Genomic DNA, 16,113 nt, shown 5'->3' on the forward strand with positions numbered 1-16,113 from the left:
GGTGCTGAGGATTGTTTATGTGTCTGTCTCTATCCATGGTGCTGAAGATTGTGTGTTTTAAATAGTTTTGGAAGCCAAGATCGTAAGTGTGTGTTTAGACTTTTGGACGTTACTCTATGCACACAGACTTTTAATATTTGTTTTATAATGCGTGTGAGTGTGCTTTGTTTCCATAGAGTTGTCTCATGATTCTTTGAAATATTCAAGTTTTTATATGCAGAGGAATCAGCGTCTGTAGGAACATATGCATATACAATTCTGATTTATATTGTCAGTAGCTTGTATTTTAATGTAATAGGTTGATGTTTTCTTCTCACCTGAGATTAACACCCAACCTCAGCACATGTGACTATTTTGTCAGCAGAGAAGAAGAATTAATTGAGGCACATTGGCTGATGATCCATGTCTCCACTCACTGCTGCATAATTCAAGAGAAAGAAGGAGAGAGAGAGAGTTAGAAGTGACAGAATATATGTAAATCCCCCAAAATCTGTATTCTGTTGAGAATGAATCAAAATGACAAACAGAACAGCCATACAGAGAAGCTAGAGATGAACGAGAGGCCAGAGAGTGAGAGAGAGGTGTTGATTGACAGGTCAGATAGGCGCTGCAGGATATATCCCATAAGCCTGTGGCTCCTCTGGATGTTTCTTTCTGAAGGACTGTAGGTAATCACTTCTTCTGCTGGGTGACAGCGTCCGACTGCGACTCCACAACAGGAAGTGTCTTCACTCACTTCCCCTCTCGAAAAACCCTATCAGCAGCATACACACCTAGAGAGAGGCCGTGTGCTGCCCTCGCTATCTCCAGCACTCCAAACAGCTTAACTGTGAAGACTCAAATAAAGCCTTTTTGCCCCTCAGTACTTTCTTTCTCTCTTTCTTGCTCTGTTGGGTTGGCCAATGCACAACAAAAAGAAGGATTGGTATTGCTGGAGAGGCACCGTCAGGGTCAGATATGTGAGAGAAAGCGTGTGTTTGTATGTGTGTGCATCACTCGTCGCACCTGGTTAGGAGGTGATGTGAGAGGTTTGGTTTACTCTGTCAGGACTGTTTTCACATTTGGTTTGGTTGTTTGGTCTGAATTCAAGGTCAATTTTCCCCCATATGTAGGTCTGTCTACACATGGCTCAGTGTTTCATAGCTCAGAATCACACTACATTTGTGTCATTAGACAGCCGTAGCTAGTTTAGCTTGGTTAAGAAAATGAAAACCTTTCTTGCTTCACGTTGTTTCGTTTATTTAAGATTAAAAAATTGCAAAAGTTAAAGAAGAGGTGTGTAATACTTTCTTCTGTCCGACTGTGATGTGAAGTCAACAGAAGGAGTAAACACTGGCTATGTGGACCTCTGTTTTTTTGTGGAGCCTTACGTGTCATGAAGTGAGTTGACCGCTGTGAGAAAGAAAGGGTCTTTCAGAAACAACTTGAGATGCAATGAGAAATGCATTTTGGTATAAAAAGTTCGATAGAAGTGTTAGATGAGGGGTTCATTTCTGTGAACGAAATTTAAATTTACCATATTCCGATGTTTTGTTCCCAAACCTTCTACTCGCTCACTCTCTCTCCTTACTGATCTCTTTCCTTGGGATAGTTTCTTCCTTCCTCTGGTTTAGAGAAGTTCAGCAGACCATTAAAGAACATGAGCCGGTTTGTCATCGGAAATGAACGCAACTGCGGCCAGATGGTGAAAAAGCATTTTAATAATTCCCAGAATGCTCTGGAGGAGGAGGAAGTCAATATGAGCTCTTTTTGTTCAGTAGATTAATGGCTTGATTTGTGGCGTTATAGAAGCATGTGTCATGTCGGACTTCTGATGGCTCGTGTGTGTGTGAATGTGTAACATACAGCGTGCTCCCACAGTGTCCAAACTCTTAAATTCAGCTGTTTGCTTTCCAACACGCTTTTGTGAGTCCTAAAGGGATAGTTCAGCCCAAAATGAAAATTCTGTCATTACTTACTCACCCTCATAGATTGTTCCAAACCTGTACAAATTTCCAAACAGATCTCATCCCCCATTGACTCCTGTAGTATTTATTTCCTCTACTATGGCAGTAAATGGGGGATAAGATCTGTTTGGTTACTGACATTCTTCCAAATTTCTTGCTTTGTGTTTAGCAGAACAAAGGAATTTATACAGGTTTGGAACAACCAGAGGGTGAGCAAATGATGACAGAATTTTCATTTTTGGGTGAACTATCCCTTCAAGTCAAAGTCTGTCTGTACTAGTACACAGAGAGTTGCCGATGAAATAGGACAGGGTGTGGCAGTGTGTTTTTCTGTGCCTGTAAAAGAAAGTAAGAACAATTTTTCCATGAGAAGATGAAATTATGAGCTAAAGTTTCATATGACTGTAACGCATGAGACAGATGAAGCCTTCAACTGTTATCTCATCTGACAAAATGACTTTCTCTCTTATAGCCAGAAGCTGCAGAACACACAAAAAAGAGATTTTGAAGAATGCTGATAACCAAAAACCCGATTGACTTCTAGTGTAGTGTGGTGAACACAAAACCACTTGTCAACAGATCAACAAATCGTTTATTGAATACAATTATTATACAGTAAAATAATAATACAAATTAATAATAAATAGTTATATTATTAGACACTAGCCAAACACACACCGGAAGTTAACTGGGGGTCAGGCGCGCGCGTCTGATGAAACGGTCTATAAAGGTTATGATCGACAAGAAGGTGAATAAATGATGACATCATTTTATCTTATCGGCTGATGAGTTCTTATTAATGTTCAGTACACCAGATTCTAAACTATTTTGTGCGTGTCTTTGCTTTCAGCTTGTGTGTGTTATCAGTTGTGCTGGAGGTTAGAGTATAAATAGTCATCTATTATTAAAATGAATGAGCACACAGACATTCTCCATCCCTTCAGGCAGGTGTAAAGCTCTTAAGAACACACACATGAGTGATGTGAGATGAGCATGTTGCTATATGAGACACGCTTGTGTATGTCTGTGTGTTTCTCAGCTACACTTTGTAAAAAAAAAAATCGAACAAGACCGTCCTTTGGGAACACTTGGCTTTTTAATCGGTTAAACATGAATCAAAGTAAATGAAGTTGTTGTTTAATTCTAAAAATGCAACAAGCTTTCTTTTAGAGGTTGGTTACTCTGAAAAAGTAATGAATTACTAGTTACTCATTACATATTCAATAGTGTAATTAGATTACTGTACAAATGACTCTCTCCAAAAAGTATTTAGTTACTTATTACTAATTACTTTCAATATCTTATATCAACCTTGATTAGTTAAGTGATTCAAGGATAGACATGAAACGGCTCTTTTAATTCATTCAAATAAATAATATTAAACTACATTAAGTGGTATTATTAACTGACCATAGTATTACAAATGTGAGAATTATACATTAAAGCAGTGGTCACCAACCCTGCTCCTGGAGATCGACCGTCCTGAAGATTTCAGCTCTAACCCCAATCAAACACACCTGAACTATCTAATCAAGGTGTTCAGGTTTGCTTGATAATTACAGACAGGTGTGCTGAAGCAGGGTTGGAGCTGCAGTCTGCAGGACGGTCGATCTCCAGGAACAGGGTTGGTGATCACTGCATTAAAGTAATCCTTTTTCAAGCGAAAAGTAATTCAATTACAGTAACTAATTACTTAATAATTAGTTACTCCCAACACTGTTTGTTTAGTGGTTGGCTTTTATATTAAATAAAATAAGTCTGTTGTGTATGATAAAACTTTTTACTTCACATTTGAAATCTGTCTGTTGTCAGATCTGAGAGAGATCTTTTCACATTATTGACACTGACAGGCGTCAGCTCGAATGAGACCTGACAGCTGAAAGTCATTGTGCTTGATTTCATCCGTTAGGATGTTGTCCATTGAGGGAAGAAAGAGGAATAAAAGTTCATTATGATAAATGCTGATCACTTTCAGCTGTCGGGTTCGGTTCAGTCTTTGTTCAGCTAATGATGATATTTATGTGTAATTCGGAGATCTGATTGAATGATTCGCTCTGATGACTAAGGAGAGGGAACTCCCATCCTTGTCAGGACTCCTGCTAAAACAGCTGTGCTAGCATCTGTACACGCACCGGCCCAAAAACATTTGACAAAATTAAGCGGCAATGAGAGATATCCCTGCTAATCACTTTTATTTTAAATTCGGATTAATCTACACACAAACCTGTTCACATTAGATTTCAAGTAATACATGATCTGGCCAACTTATGTGTGTGGAGCTCTTTACTTATTTTATGTTTTACTACAGTAGCTTGCAAATGCTTTGTTTTAGCATGTTGTTTTGATGACACTACATATTTATTCTTGGCCTCTTTATTAAAGGTCCAGTGTAGGATCTATAGACAGAAATGCAATATAATATACATCACTATGTCTTCAGAGGTTTATAAAGACCTTACATAATGAAGCGTTATGTTTTTATTACCTTAGAATGAGCTATTTCTATCTACTGTACATACACCGCGAATCCCCTTAAATGCAATTCATCGTGTTGTTTCTACAGTAGCCCTAAACGGACAAACTGCTCTGAGCGCGTTTCATATAATACATTATCTCCTTTGGCGAAGAAGCGAAAACATGATGACATCTTAGTTCTGTGTCAGCCACTTTAGCTTATATAATTTTTTTTTCAGATTTTTAACACTACATACAAATTTCCTGTGTTTTCGGGAGTTTTCTAATAAAGAGACAAAGAAATAATTATATGTGGTATGTTTCTACATTTTCAAAACAATTGTGTGTAAATTCTGTAATATTTTACATCACCGTAGACGTTCCTCCCGTCTCTCTCTCTCTCTCTCTCTCTCTCTCTCTCTCGCCATCTCTCTCTCTCTCTCTCTCTCTCTCTCTCTCTCTCTCTCTGTCTCTCTCTCTCTCTCTCTCTCTCCAAATCTGTTATTACTTTCTGCCTTATTGATAGAAGGTTGAAGCTTAGAATTTTTTGTATTGCAAGCCTTCCTGTGTGTGTGTGCGTGCGTGTGTGTGTGTGTGTGCGCACTCACAATTGGCTCCTGAAAGTGCTTACACAGTAGTCAGAGGTACAGAATCCATACATCATCACAGAGATGAGCTCACACGCGCACACACACACACACACACACACACGCACACGCACACACACAGGCAGAACTCCAGCTGCTGATACTGCTGATAGATCTCTCTCTCTCTCTCTCTCTCTCTCTCTCTCTCTCTCTCTCTCTCTCTCTCGACTGATTACAGCAGTTGCTCCTTCACAGCATATAACTGCCCTTCAGTCCCACCCCCTTAAACCCTGGAACACCCTAGCTGCCCTCTTTTCCCTCTCCTACTGACCCTGTGAATGTGAATCACGTTAAACTGGACTGAACTGATGTGAGGGATGCAGCACGAGTAGTTACAGTTTTTTATTTCCACAAAGCCTCTACATTGGCCATTTCATGTGTTGGTATTACATTTTTAAAGGGGATATATATTGGAAAACAGGATTTTTCTTGCTTTAATAGTTTACATGTATTAAGAAGACATACAGTACAGGGGTGACAACACAGTGCCACAATTGTTTCTGTTGTTGTTTTTTATAGGAATGTATCATTTATGTGAATGTGTTTCTTTTGACCATTTTGCATACTCTTAAGGTCTTTGCACATACAGTCCGAATTTTTTGTATTTGGCTCTCGTTTGTACGGTGTCGCTGACTTGTTATAAAAGGCCACTCAAAATGCTTGCTACGGATGCGAAAACGCAGAAAATCGAACCCAGTCCGAATATTTTTATGATGGACGCAAATATCGGAGGCAGTGTGTAAATGTGATTGACACAACGTGAGGTCGTATTAATTTTTTAACGTGCGGAAATTTCGGACGCAAATTTGTGCAGTGGGCTTTAGACATTTTTTGCCACTGTACCTTGAAGACTTCTTAATGTCATTGACATTCATTATGATTGACGTTTAATCATGATCAGTCTCGTATTTTTTACACATAAAGAAAAGACAACAAAATAACAGGCCGGTTCAGTTTGTGTATGCCAATTATAGTGTGTCGGTTTAAATTCAGTCGTTATTTATATTTGATCTGACGGCAAACCTGCAGAGACGATAATAAATTAAGACGGATGTTAAACGAAAACTAAAAGCAGCAGGTCTGAAAATAAATGCACCGAAACTCCGCAGAGACTCTCTCGACATCAGCCATCTGCATTGCCATGGAAATGCAAGCAACACGCGGCAGCGCCGGAGACTTTTACAGTATCCAGAACAGTTCAGCGAGTTGTTTGTATCTTCGAGAGGGCAGTTGAGCTTCTAAAGTGGCATAAAGGAAACAATCGTATCTTAGCAACTGGTGTGTGTGAAAGTGCCACGCACACAGTGTTTTATCAGGCTGGCATAAGACCTCAAGGACCAAAATACACACACTTTCACCCATCTGTTTCATACTGCAGAGCTTCATATGAAGTTTAGTTATAATGACGTCAGACTGCATCTGTGTGGGTTTGGCTATAGGCTGCTTCTGGAAATACAGAGTTCAGTTCTTACCTGCTTCTGTCCGTCTGTGATTTTCAAGTAATGGTGATTATCTGACCAGAGCTGAACCCTTCAGGAGGTAAAATGAGACGGATCTGGCAACCCTTGACATCCAGATGACTAGATAAACACATCCCATGACCTGCCGCTATCAGCATCTGACCGCACACGCTCACTTCTGTCCTTTTACCTCGTCTCTAGGGAACAACATTAATGTTCTCTTTTAAACGCATACAAATGTTGTTTTTGGGCGGTTTATGGCAGGTTGTTGTTTGAAGCGGTATGTCTGATCTTACAGCAACATGTAAAAACAACCCTCTCAGTCATGAATGCTGTATTCTCTCAAATACTCTTAGTATCTCTCTTTCTCTCTGTGTGTTTTAGAGTGACGGTGAGAAAGATGTGATATGACTGTAAAACCTTGCTTTAGTTTTGCAACAGGTTTGCCAGTAACTTACTGTAGATTTAATTTACAAAAAATGTTTTGGGTCACTTTTCTTGTTATGTAAATGTATCGTAATGAAGAAGTATTAAATATTTTTTACTTAAACAGGACAAAAATGCTTAGGAAGAATGTCATTTCTGTGCTAATGCCTGTAATGAGACATTTTGAATCTCAAAAGTCAAGGTGTTTTAATTTTAATTTAAGTAAAGTTTAATCAAACTGAAAACAGCACTTAAGATACGGCTACATATGCTGTTTATTCAAAAAGTGTAATTAGTCCAAGCGTTCCGAGGCCAAAGAACAGACATGAAAGCGATTCCCTAAAGGCGCCACAAAATACGTACCATCAGTTACATATTGCTACAGTTTTGAGACACAAAACTCCACTGGGGGCGCTAAAGAAAAGAAGTGAAAGTGACCTATTAGTCAGATATGGTGACCCATACCCGAAATGTGACCTCTGCATTTAACCCATCCAGAGAGTAGTGAACACATGCACAGCAAGTCGTGAACACACGTACACCTGGAGCAGTGGGCAGCTAACACAATGAAAGCTGTGCAATTTACATGACAGGGAATGATCTTTTTCTGTCTGAAGACCAGACTGTATCTACCCCTCCCGCAGCTCCAGACACAGTCTATTAACTCTGCAGTGCTCGTTTCTCATTATTTCTCCATTTCTATTCGTCTCAATTGAGTTCAGTTTCGGCTCGGTGCGGCTTCATTGGCGTGACTGTTGAAGTACAATATCACCAAAGCATTTAAGAGGCATCTGTCATGCTGTAGTGTTATACAGTAATGGTGTACAGTGATGATGTAAATGAAAATGTCAGAATTCTTTATGAAGTGTATTGGATTTCTTGTAAGCTGTTAAACTCACGGGTCTTAATAACTGTTAGGACAAGAAGGAGGGCGGCGGCTGTTTCAGAAGGGTTAGAAGTACGTCTGAATTTGTCTTGAGCGCAGAAGAATATTTCTTTTGGTGAATATTTCAGAGGCAGTGCAGGAATGTCGGGGCTTGTGATTTAAGAGCGTTTAAAAGCGTTTAGAGGGATTTCTGCAGCGGTCACCTTCACAGCATTACAGGAGTCATAAAAATCATTTGTTCATCCTGAAGGTCCAGCTCTGAAAGATCTCAATACAAGAACTCGATCTCTCTTACCCGATGTTAGTCATTCGTTTATTTGTAATTTTGTTCATTCGTTCATTCCTTTGTTTGTGTTTAGTTCATTTTTCTTTCCATAGTGATTTGTTTTTCCATCTTTTCTTTCACTTCCTCTTGTAAATGTATTATTCTATTTATTGTTAATGTAATACATTCGTTCATTCTTCATTACAGTTTATCATTCATTATTAAACTCACTCATTCATGTGTTCATTTGTTCATTCAGCATCTATGTCGATTCTCTTTAGCTGACCTGACCAGAACTCAATGTGTGTGTGTGTGTCAGCACATCTCTCTCTCTCTCCCTCTCCCTCTCCCTCTCTCTCACACTCTCTCCCTCTCCCTCTCCCTCTCCCTCTCCCTCTCCCTCTCCCTCTCTCTCTCTCACTCTCTCTCTGTCTCTATCTCTCTCTCTCTCTCTCTCTCTCTCTCTCTCTCTCTCTCTCTCTCTCTCTCTCTCTCTCTCTCTCTCTCTCTCTCTCTCTCTCTCTCTCTCTCTCTCTCTCTCTCTTTCTCTGTCTCTGTCTCTGTCTCTGTCTCTGTCTCTGTCTCTCTCTCTCTCTCTCTCTCTCTCTCTCTCTCTCTCTCTCTCTCTCTCTCTCCCTCTCCCTCTCCCTCTCCCTCTCCCTCTCCCTCTCCCTCTCCCTCTCCCTCTCCCTCTCTCTCTCTCTCTCTCTTTCTCTCATTTATGCTATATATAGCTCTCTCTTTGATTGAAATAGCATCTCTCAGGAGGAAAGCCACCACCCACACACACACACACACACACACACACACACACACACACACACACACGCACGCAGAGGCTGAACACGGGTTAAGTTTTAGACATAGATATATATAACTAGATGCCACATTCAAGCGCTCCATGCACGTAGACTTGTCCGCCATCTTGAAAGTTATACTTTTACATTTTAATCATTTCACTTTTAATCTTTAAATTAAAGTAGAAACAGCAGGTTTCTCTAACATTCAAATTTTTATTTATTTTAACATAAATTATAGCCATTCAACAGTATAATTAAGAGCTATAATTAAGATATAATTAAGGGTATAATTAAGTATAATTAAGAGCTCATAACAGGTAGGAAATAGACAGAAATTGAAGGAAGTTCTCAAACACGCATGTTCTTTGATTAACATTCGTGACAGGAGTCACAGCAGCAGGTTTAAGAATTAAACCTGTGTGATTTTCTTTCTTCTGCAGAACACGAAAGAAGATATTTTGAAAAATGTCTGTAACCAAAATCCGTTGGTCCCCATTGACTTCTATTGTATGGACACAAAACCAATGCATGCCTATGGGGACCAACAGTTTTCTGTTACCGACATTTTTCAAAATATCTTCTTTCGTGTTCTGCAGAAGAAAGAAAGTCATACAGGTTTGAAATGACAACATTTTTATTCCTTTAATGCTGTTTTCTAGAAGTCAGGGTCACTGTTTCTAAACAGTTTTTAATACATTGGTGCTGCCTGTCTCATGTTGTGTTTATTTGTTTGTTTGGTCTATTTACTTATACAATCACTAGTTTGTCCATTTATGATACAAGCTTCATGGTATTAGACCTTTAAAGAGTTTTGAGATGCTTTTATTCTTGAGCACTCTTGTATATTTCACTGTGATCTCAAAGGTTTGCATCATTTTAGATCTATCATCCACTAAAGGTCATGTAAACAGAACAGACTGTGGTTATTCTGTTTGCTCACATAAATGTTTTCAGTTCTCGGTCAGAACAAGCTGTAATGTGACTTTTGATGTTTTCTACTCACTAGTAATATTTCATTTGCTGGGCTATTTTAAGCTGTTTAGTACTGTATACTGTATGATGAGGTGTGATGGGCGAGAGTGATTTCTGTTACTCTTATTTTATTTGAAATAATAATACTTCTTTATGTCAAGTACAAATGTTAGAGAGATATAATAAGGATCTGTTTGGAAGAATCTGGAGTTAATCTGTATTGGTGCAGAGGTTATAAAGCCTCTCTCTCTCTCCACATTTACTTTAATTCACAGTGTTTTCTTTCATTTTCGTCACTTTTTAATCACTTCCACCCTCTTCCTTCTTGCTAACATTTGGATATCTAACATCTAGCTAATATCTTATGAAACTTGTCAAGAACGAGTCAGATTTCATTCTTGAATCCAGGAGAGGAAATGAGACGTAGTTTGCTTAAAGAAAAAGATGTTCTAGGACCATAAGATTTTTAGTGTGGTGGTATTAGTTTCCTGAAAATGTTCATTTTTTTCTGTGCTAATTCTCATGATTGTAATGCATGCAAACTAAAAATAGTAATAAAACGAAATCACTGAATGCAAAGGTCTGGGTGCATTGCAACAGCGAGAATTTGGGTGCAATTAAAAGGTACACAAAAAGTGCAGGATGATGTTTTCATTTTTTTTATTTTGGGGTGAAATGAGACTTGAGGGGGACAAGATTCAGACATTCATCTTTTGGTTTCTCTGTACCTGCAGTCGATTTCTTGATTTGCTTGACTCAGGATTGTGGTCTATTTGAATCATTGAATGTGTTTTTGTTTTGTTTTCTTCTTTGTCCATCTGTCTGTCTAGACACTGGAGGTGGTGTTGACCTTTAAATACAGCGGTGGAGCCGGACAGGTGGAGGGCTACTATCGGGAGCTCAGTTTGGGAATCCGAGTGGATGTTGAACCTTCAGTTTTCTTCACTCGAGTCAGCACGTTACCCGCCACCAGGTACGTCTCTTACATTTACTCTAGCACTTTATACTCCAAACAATATCAAGATTTCTTCATGTAGTTCACACCTGCCTAAAAATAATGTTCACTGCCAAAGGACCGCTCTGATTAAACCTCCATTAAACCTTTGAAAAGTTACTGAATGTGTATTGATATGAAACAGTGGGCACTCATGGTTGTGACATCATATCAGTGGAGGAGAGCGTTGCCGGGGTGATGGGTGACGGGTATCACTTCACAAGGAGACTTTGTTGGCGAGCCGCTATTGTTGTTTTAAGAATATTCTCTCTCATGCTAGCTAAGAGAATACTCAGCGAGGTCACACGAGATGAGCACGAGGTTTTCCGAGGACCCTCGAGCTTTCATCATCCCGTTGGGAGATGAAAACAACATGTCTTTACTGAAAATGCAGAAACATGAATAGATGTCAGATGGGATATAATGCTGTGCATTCCCAAAGGAAAATTGTATGAATGTAGAAGGTAAAATAATCTGGATTTGGGTGAATTAGATGATGTTTGAGTTCAAATTGAGATCTTCAATAATATTGACTTTGATTGCAGACATTTCTGACTCTTTCTCACAGGTTCTCAAGCAACCGTTTCAATGTGTCCTCTATTTCATCTCATTGATGTCTAGGAGAAATAATTAAGACATTAAAGAGATCTCATCTGTGATGTCTTTCTCACGGGTTTATGAAACATCATAAGTATTAATAATCACTTCTCATCTGCAGACAGCTCTGTTTCGGGGGAGCCTGAATGTTAATATCACCCGTGACATGTCAGAAGTGGATATTAATGACTGTTTCTCTCTTTGTAGGCTGGATGAAAGAGACAGAAAGATAAAAAGAGAGACAGACAGATGGTGATAGAGAGAGACGGATCACACTATAGTAATGACCACTTGAAGTGACTCATTAGCTGTAATAATATCTGCTGTCTCAGTCTTCTACATCATCCATCATTTCTGATAGACGCGCACACACACGCGATTCGTCTCATCTCTGCGTTTAGCGGTGACACTCCCATAAAAATCCTCATATTGTTCTTGAATGATGCCAATATTATTCGCTCGTTCCTCCACTTGAACCAGAGATGCTTTTGTCCGTGTTCACGGCCTGTGGAAAATGAGATTGTACAATAATCGGCAGCTGGTTGATGCGTGTAGCTCTCTGTGGGTTTCAGACGTTCTTAAAATAGCAGCACGGCGCTAAATGCAAACACACATTCATTTAGATCAGATTCTTCACCGGAGAGAGATTCCCGGCAGGTAAATAGGTTCATCCAGGCAGTATATAATGTCCTAATTCATATTTAATAATGGCAAAAGGTGTTATGTTGGGTTAAGGTTAGTCTTTCATTGAAATTAGATTATGTTAAGAACATTAGACCCGAATGGCAAGTCGGCGTGTGGATTATATGAAGGTTGTGTTATAATGTCAACATTAGAGAATTTAGTAACACGTTTTGCAAAGCTCGTGATACATTATAAATGTTATGTGTCATTTTGGCACAGATGCTGTTAACAAATGAAACCGGCGCAAAACAAGGATTGTTTTCAAATTATAGTATATAGTATGCATTTATTTTAGGGCTGTCAAACGATTTATCGCGATTTATCGCGTTCTGAATAAAAGTTTGTGTTTGCATAATATACGTCTGTGTACTGTGCATATTCATTTTGTATTTATAAACACATACATGCATTTATTTAAGAACAATATCAAAATTATTAAATGATTATACAGTATATCATTTCAATGATTGGTCAATATAAATAAATACATCTAAATATTTCCTAAATATACAGTATATACACGTATGTGTATGTTTTGTGCTTTTAAATACGTAATAAGTATGCACAATACACAGACAGATATTGTATGTAAACACAAACTTTTATTCTGGATGCGATTAATTGCCATTAATCCTTTGACATCCCTAATTTGTAAGAATATTGAATTCTTTATAGTGTTTATCAGAAGATTTATTATTAGAATTTTAGCATTTTACAATTTCATGCATTATGTAAACAAGCTTCATAAAAAATGTGAACGCTAGTGTAAGCGCCGTCTCGAAGGATCCAAACGCCGCAGTTTTTCAACTCAATACCTCCGAGAAGATGAAATAGGTTCCCGAGATGAGGATCTTCTAGAGAATTCTGAGCAGTGGGTCCAGACAAATGGCCCATCGTGTGCGCTGAATAATTTAAGCGGTGTAGAAGTCTGTTCCAGACCGACGATCTGATGAATACTTATTGGACGGCCTCGATTTCTACGTTTTAAAAGCCCTTAAAGACACGAGGACAATGATTGCCCACAGATCAGTAAAGCAAACGCGTATACTGTATCTGTCCCAGCTAATGTATGTCTCTCTGTATAACACGCACACAACTCGTGTGTGAGGACAAAATATACAGCATGTGTGTTTGGAAAAGAAATGAATTAAACGGGAGGTTGTAAAAAGCAACAGTTTCGTCTTCAACCGCGCACGCAGAGCCCACGCACGAGGCCATTAGGATGCGTCCACAATAACACACGCTTTACAATCGTTCTTACACACAAACCGTTAAATGGAAAAAACACAAGCGGTCTTAAAAAGCTTTTAACTCTTCTGAAGTGTGAACAGATGAAGTGGGAAGGCAGAGAGAAGAGATGGGACTCCGGAGGAAAGAAAACGCTCAAACAACAGAGTATTACCACAGTCATAACATTTTATCTTTTACATTAGTTGTGAAGTGTGTTAAGGGGTACGTTGACCCAAAAATGTCATTTAGTCACCGACGTGTCATTCCAAACCTATATGACTGGAGAACAGGGGCTGTTTTATTATGTACAATGAAAGTGCATGTGGATTTGTGCAGAATTCCACGCAGCCCACATTAAAACGGCGCTTGCCACGGTCACTATTCACAGTCACATTTGTGTAAAAATAAAATTGCGCATCTCGCTGTAAATAACCACCTGTGTATGTCACAGATGAAAGTCACTCACACAGGTTTTACAAGACATGACTCAAAATGATATTCTGTGGTCATGAGAAGCATGTAACATGCTTCAATTCCCTGGAACGGCTCTTTGGATGTTTTTTGCCGGTGTTGCAGCAGGTGATGTTGTTTAATTGAGGATCTGTTGGTGAGTTCAGAGAGAAGAGAAGATGAGAGACGCTCAGTGTTGAGTAAGCTGTGGTTGGCGCTCGGCCTCACTTTCTCTCTCTGCTATTTAAAAATTGGCAACATCTCATGAGATGATTCATTCCCTCACTGATTATTGTAAGCAATGAGAGAGAGAGAGAGAGAGAGAGAGAGAGAGAGAGAGAATACCACACAGCTGCCATCATTTAAAATGCATTTTGTTATTACATTTATTTATTGACTCGATGAATGGGTCGTAAAATGTAAAAACTTAAACTGAATCTTGCGTCATTTATAATTTTGTGGTTAAGCGTACAAGGCCTTTAAAGGGATAGTTCTCCGAAAAAAAGCTAAATTAATGCAAAAATGAAAATTCTTGCATCATTGCAAGAACACAAAATATTTTTAAAGAATTTTTGATTCTATTTTTAAAGATATTTTGAAGAACATTGATAACTAAACAACTTTGGACCCTAATGACTTCCATCGTTTGAACACAAAACCACGGCGGCATTTCTCAAAATATCTTCTTTTGTGTTCCAGAGGAAAAAATGGTTATTTTATATATATTATATACAGATTTAAACAACATAAATGATGAAAGTTTTTTTTTTGAGTGCGCTGTCCCTTTCAAACGCTACATCATTAAATCAGACAGAAATTAGATTTTCTTGCTGTTTTGAAATAAACTTCCAGATCCACCGGCACATTTATTATAGATGATGTCACAACCATGAGGTCATTAATATACAGTATAACAGGTTGTATTTACACATCCACCTGTTCAGCTCTCACTGGTCTGATGACAACATTGGGAACTGTGCCGGTATCCCGAGGTCAGCCAATCATAACGGAGATTATTAACATATTGATGTCTTAAAAGGGCAGTAGCTTCCTGTTTAATTTAACAGATGAGAGACAGTGTGAAGTATGAGGATGTACAGCTAAATAATGATTAGATAATGCTCTGTTTACATGAAGATACAACACACACAAAGCTTTTGCTACATAAAAGAGACGCTAACCTTTGATGTTGAAACAGAATATGACAAGACATCTGTGCCCATCTGTTTCTGCTCGTGTCTGTTTGTGCCCTGGCATACGTCTGTGTGCTTGTGTTTTGTTAATGACAATAAATCAGAATTAATATTACATATACATAAACACACTACTATTTAAAGTTTAGGGTGAATGAATCATTCTTTATATTTCCAGAATAAATCATTTTTAACAAAGTTTCTTTTAAAAAAAAAGTTATATTTTTTTATTATATTTTCCCCCTCATTTCAAACGATCAGACTTACGCCTTCAGATCAAAACGTTTCAGTCAAATGACGTTTCAGTCACATGATGTTTCAGTCACATGACATGTATGCAACATGCAAAATTGTGTATGCAACGTTATGTTCAGAAGTTGTTGCATTGTGTCTGTTAACACACACTGTCTCTGTTTGACTGCAGTACACGCCAGTGTCACCTGCTGCTGGACGCGTTCAACTCCACCGAACACGAGCTCACGCTGTGTGCCAAAAACAACCAGAACCTGGTGCTGCACGCCAGCGAGTGTCAGAGGTAACACACACACACACGTTTGCGCAGCTATCTTTATGAGGACATACATTGACGCAATGCAATCTCTAGCCCGTCACCCTAACCATCAGAACTACATGCCTGACCCTAACCCTTACCCTAAACCTAATTATAACCTAAACCCTAAAACCAAGTCTTCACCCTCAAACAGCCCTTTAAAGGGGTCTCTGGAAAATGTCCTCACTTTACTCTCCTTGTCCTCACACCGCTGGTCTACAACTCAAACCGGTCCTCACATAGATGTACAAGTACACACACACACACACACTATACTGGAGCTCAGTCTCATTATTTTTTCATTCACACAAAGTTCATTTTGAAGTCACATAAAGGTTTCCTTTTTCTTCATCAGACTGAAAACCAGTCACACATCACAAATGCATTTCCCTGTGATGACATCACAGATTTACTAAACAGGATCAAATAGCGCTAGAGTGCAATTTAAAAAAGCGCCGATGGGAGTGGAAATTTCAGCGGGTGATTTACTAAGGCACACATAAAAAAAACCAGACGCAATATCTCCTTCCCACAATGTCCAACGCAATCTACAATCTAC

At 38.8% G+C, this 16,113-nt stretch overlaps 1 protein-coding gene across 2 annotated transcripts in view; it reads left to right on the top strand.

Moving 5' to 3' along the window:
* Positions 1-16,113, top strand: part of trappc9 (trafficking protein particle complex subunit 9) — a 167,159-nt gene that overhangs the window by 75,186 nt on the left and 75,860 nt on the right. For both annotated transcript variants that reach the window (XM_057354458.1, XM_057354459.1), the window contains 2 exons: positions 10,687-10,829; positions 15,429-15,539. In XM_057354458.1, the coding sequence (XP_057210441.1) occupies positions 10,687-10,829; positions 15,429-15,539 (254 nt within the window). The remainder of the gene's footprint in view (positions 1-10,686; positions 10,830-15,428; positions 15,540-16,113) is intronic.

Source organism: Triplophysa rosa, linkage group LG16 (assembly GCF_024868665.1).
Source record: "Triplophysa rosa linkage group LG16, Trosa_1v2, whole genome shotgun sequence".
Classification (NCBI taxonomy): Eukaryota; Metazoa; Chordata; class Actinopteri; order Cypriniformes; family Nemacheilidae; genus Triplophysa; species Triplophysa rosa.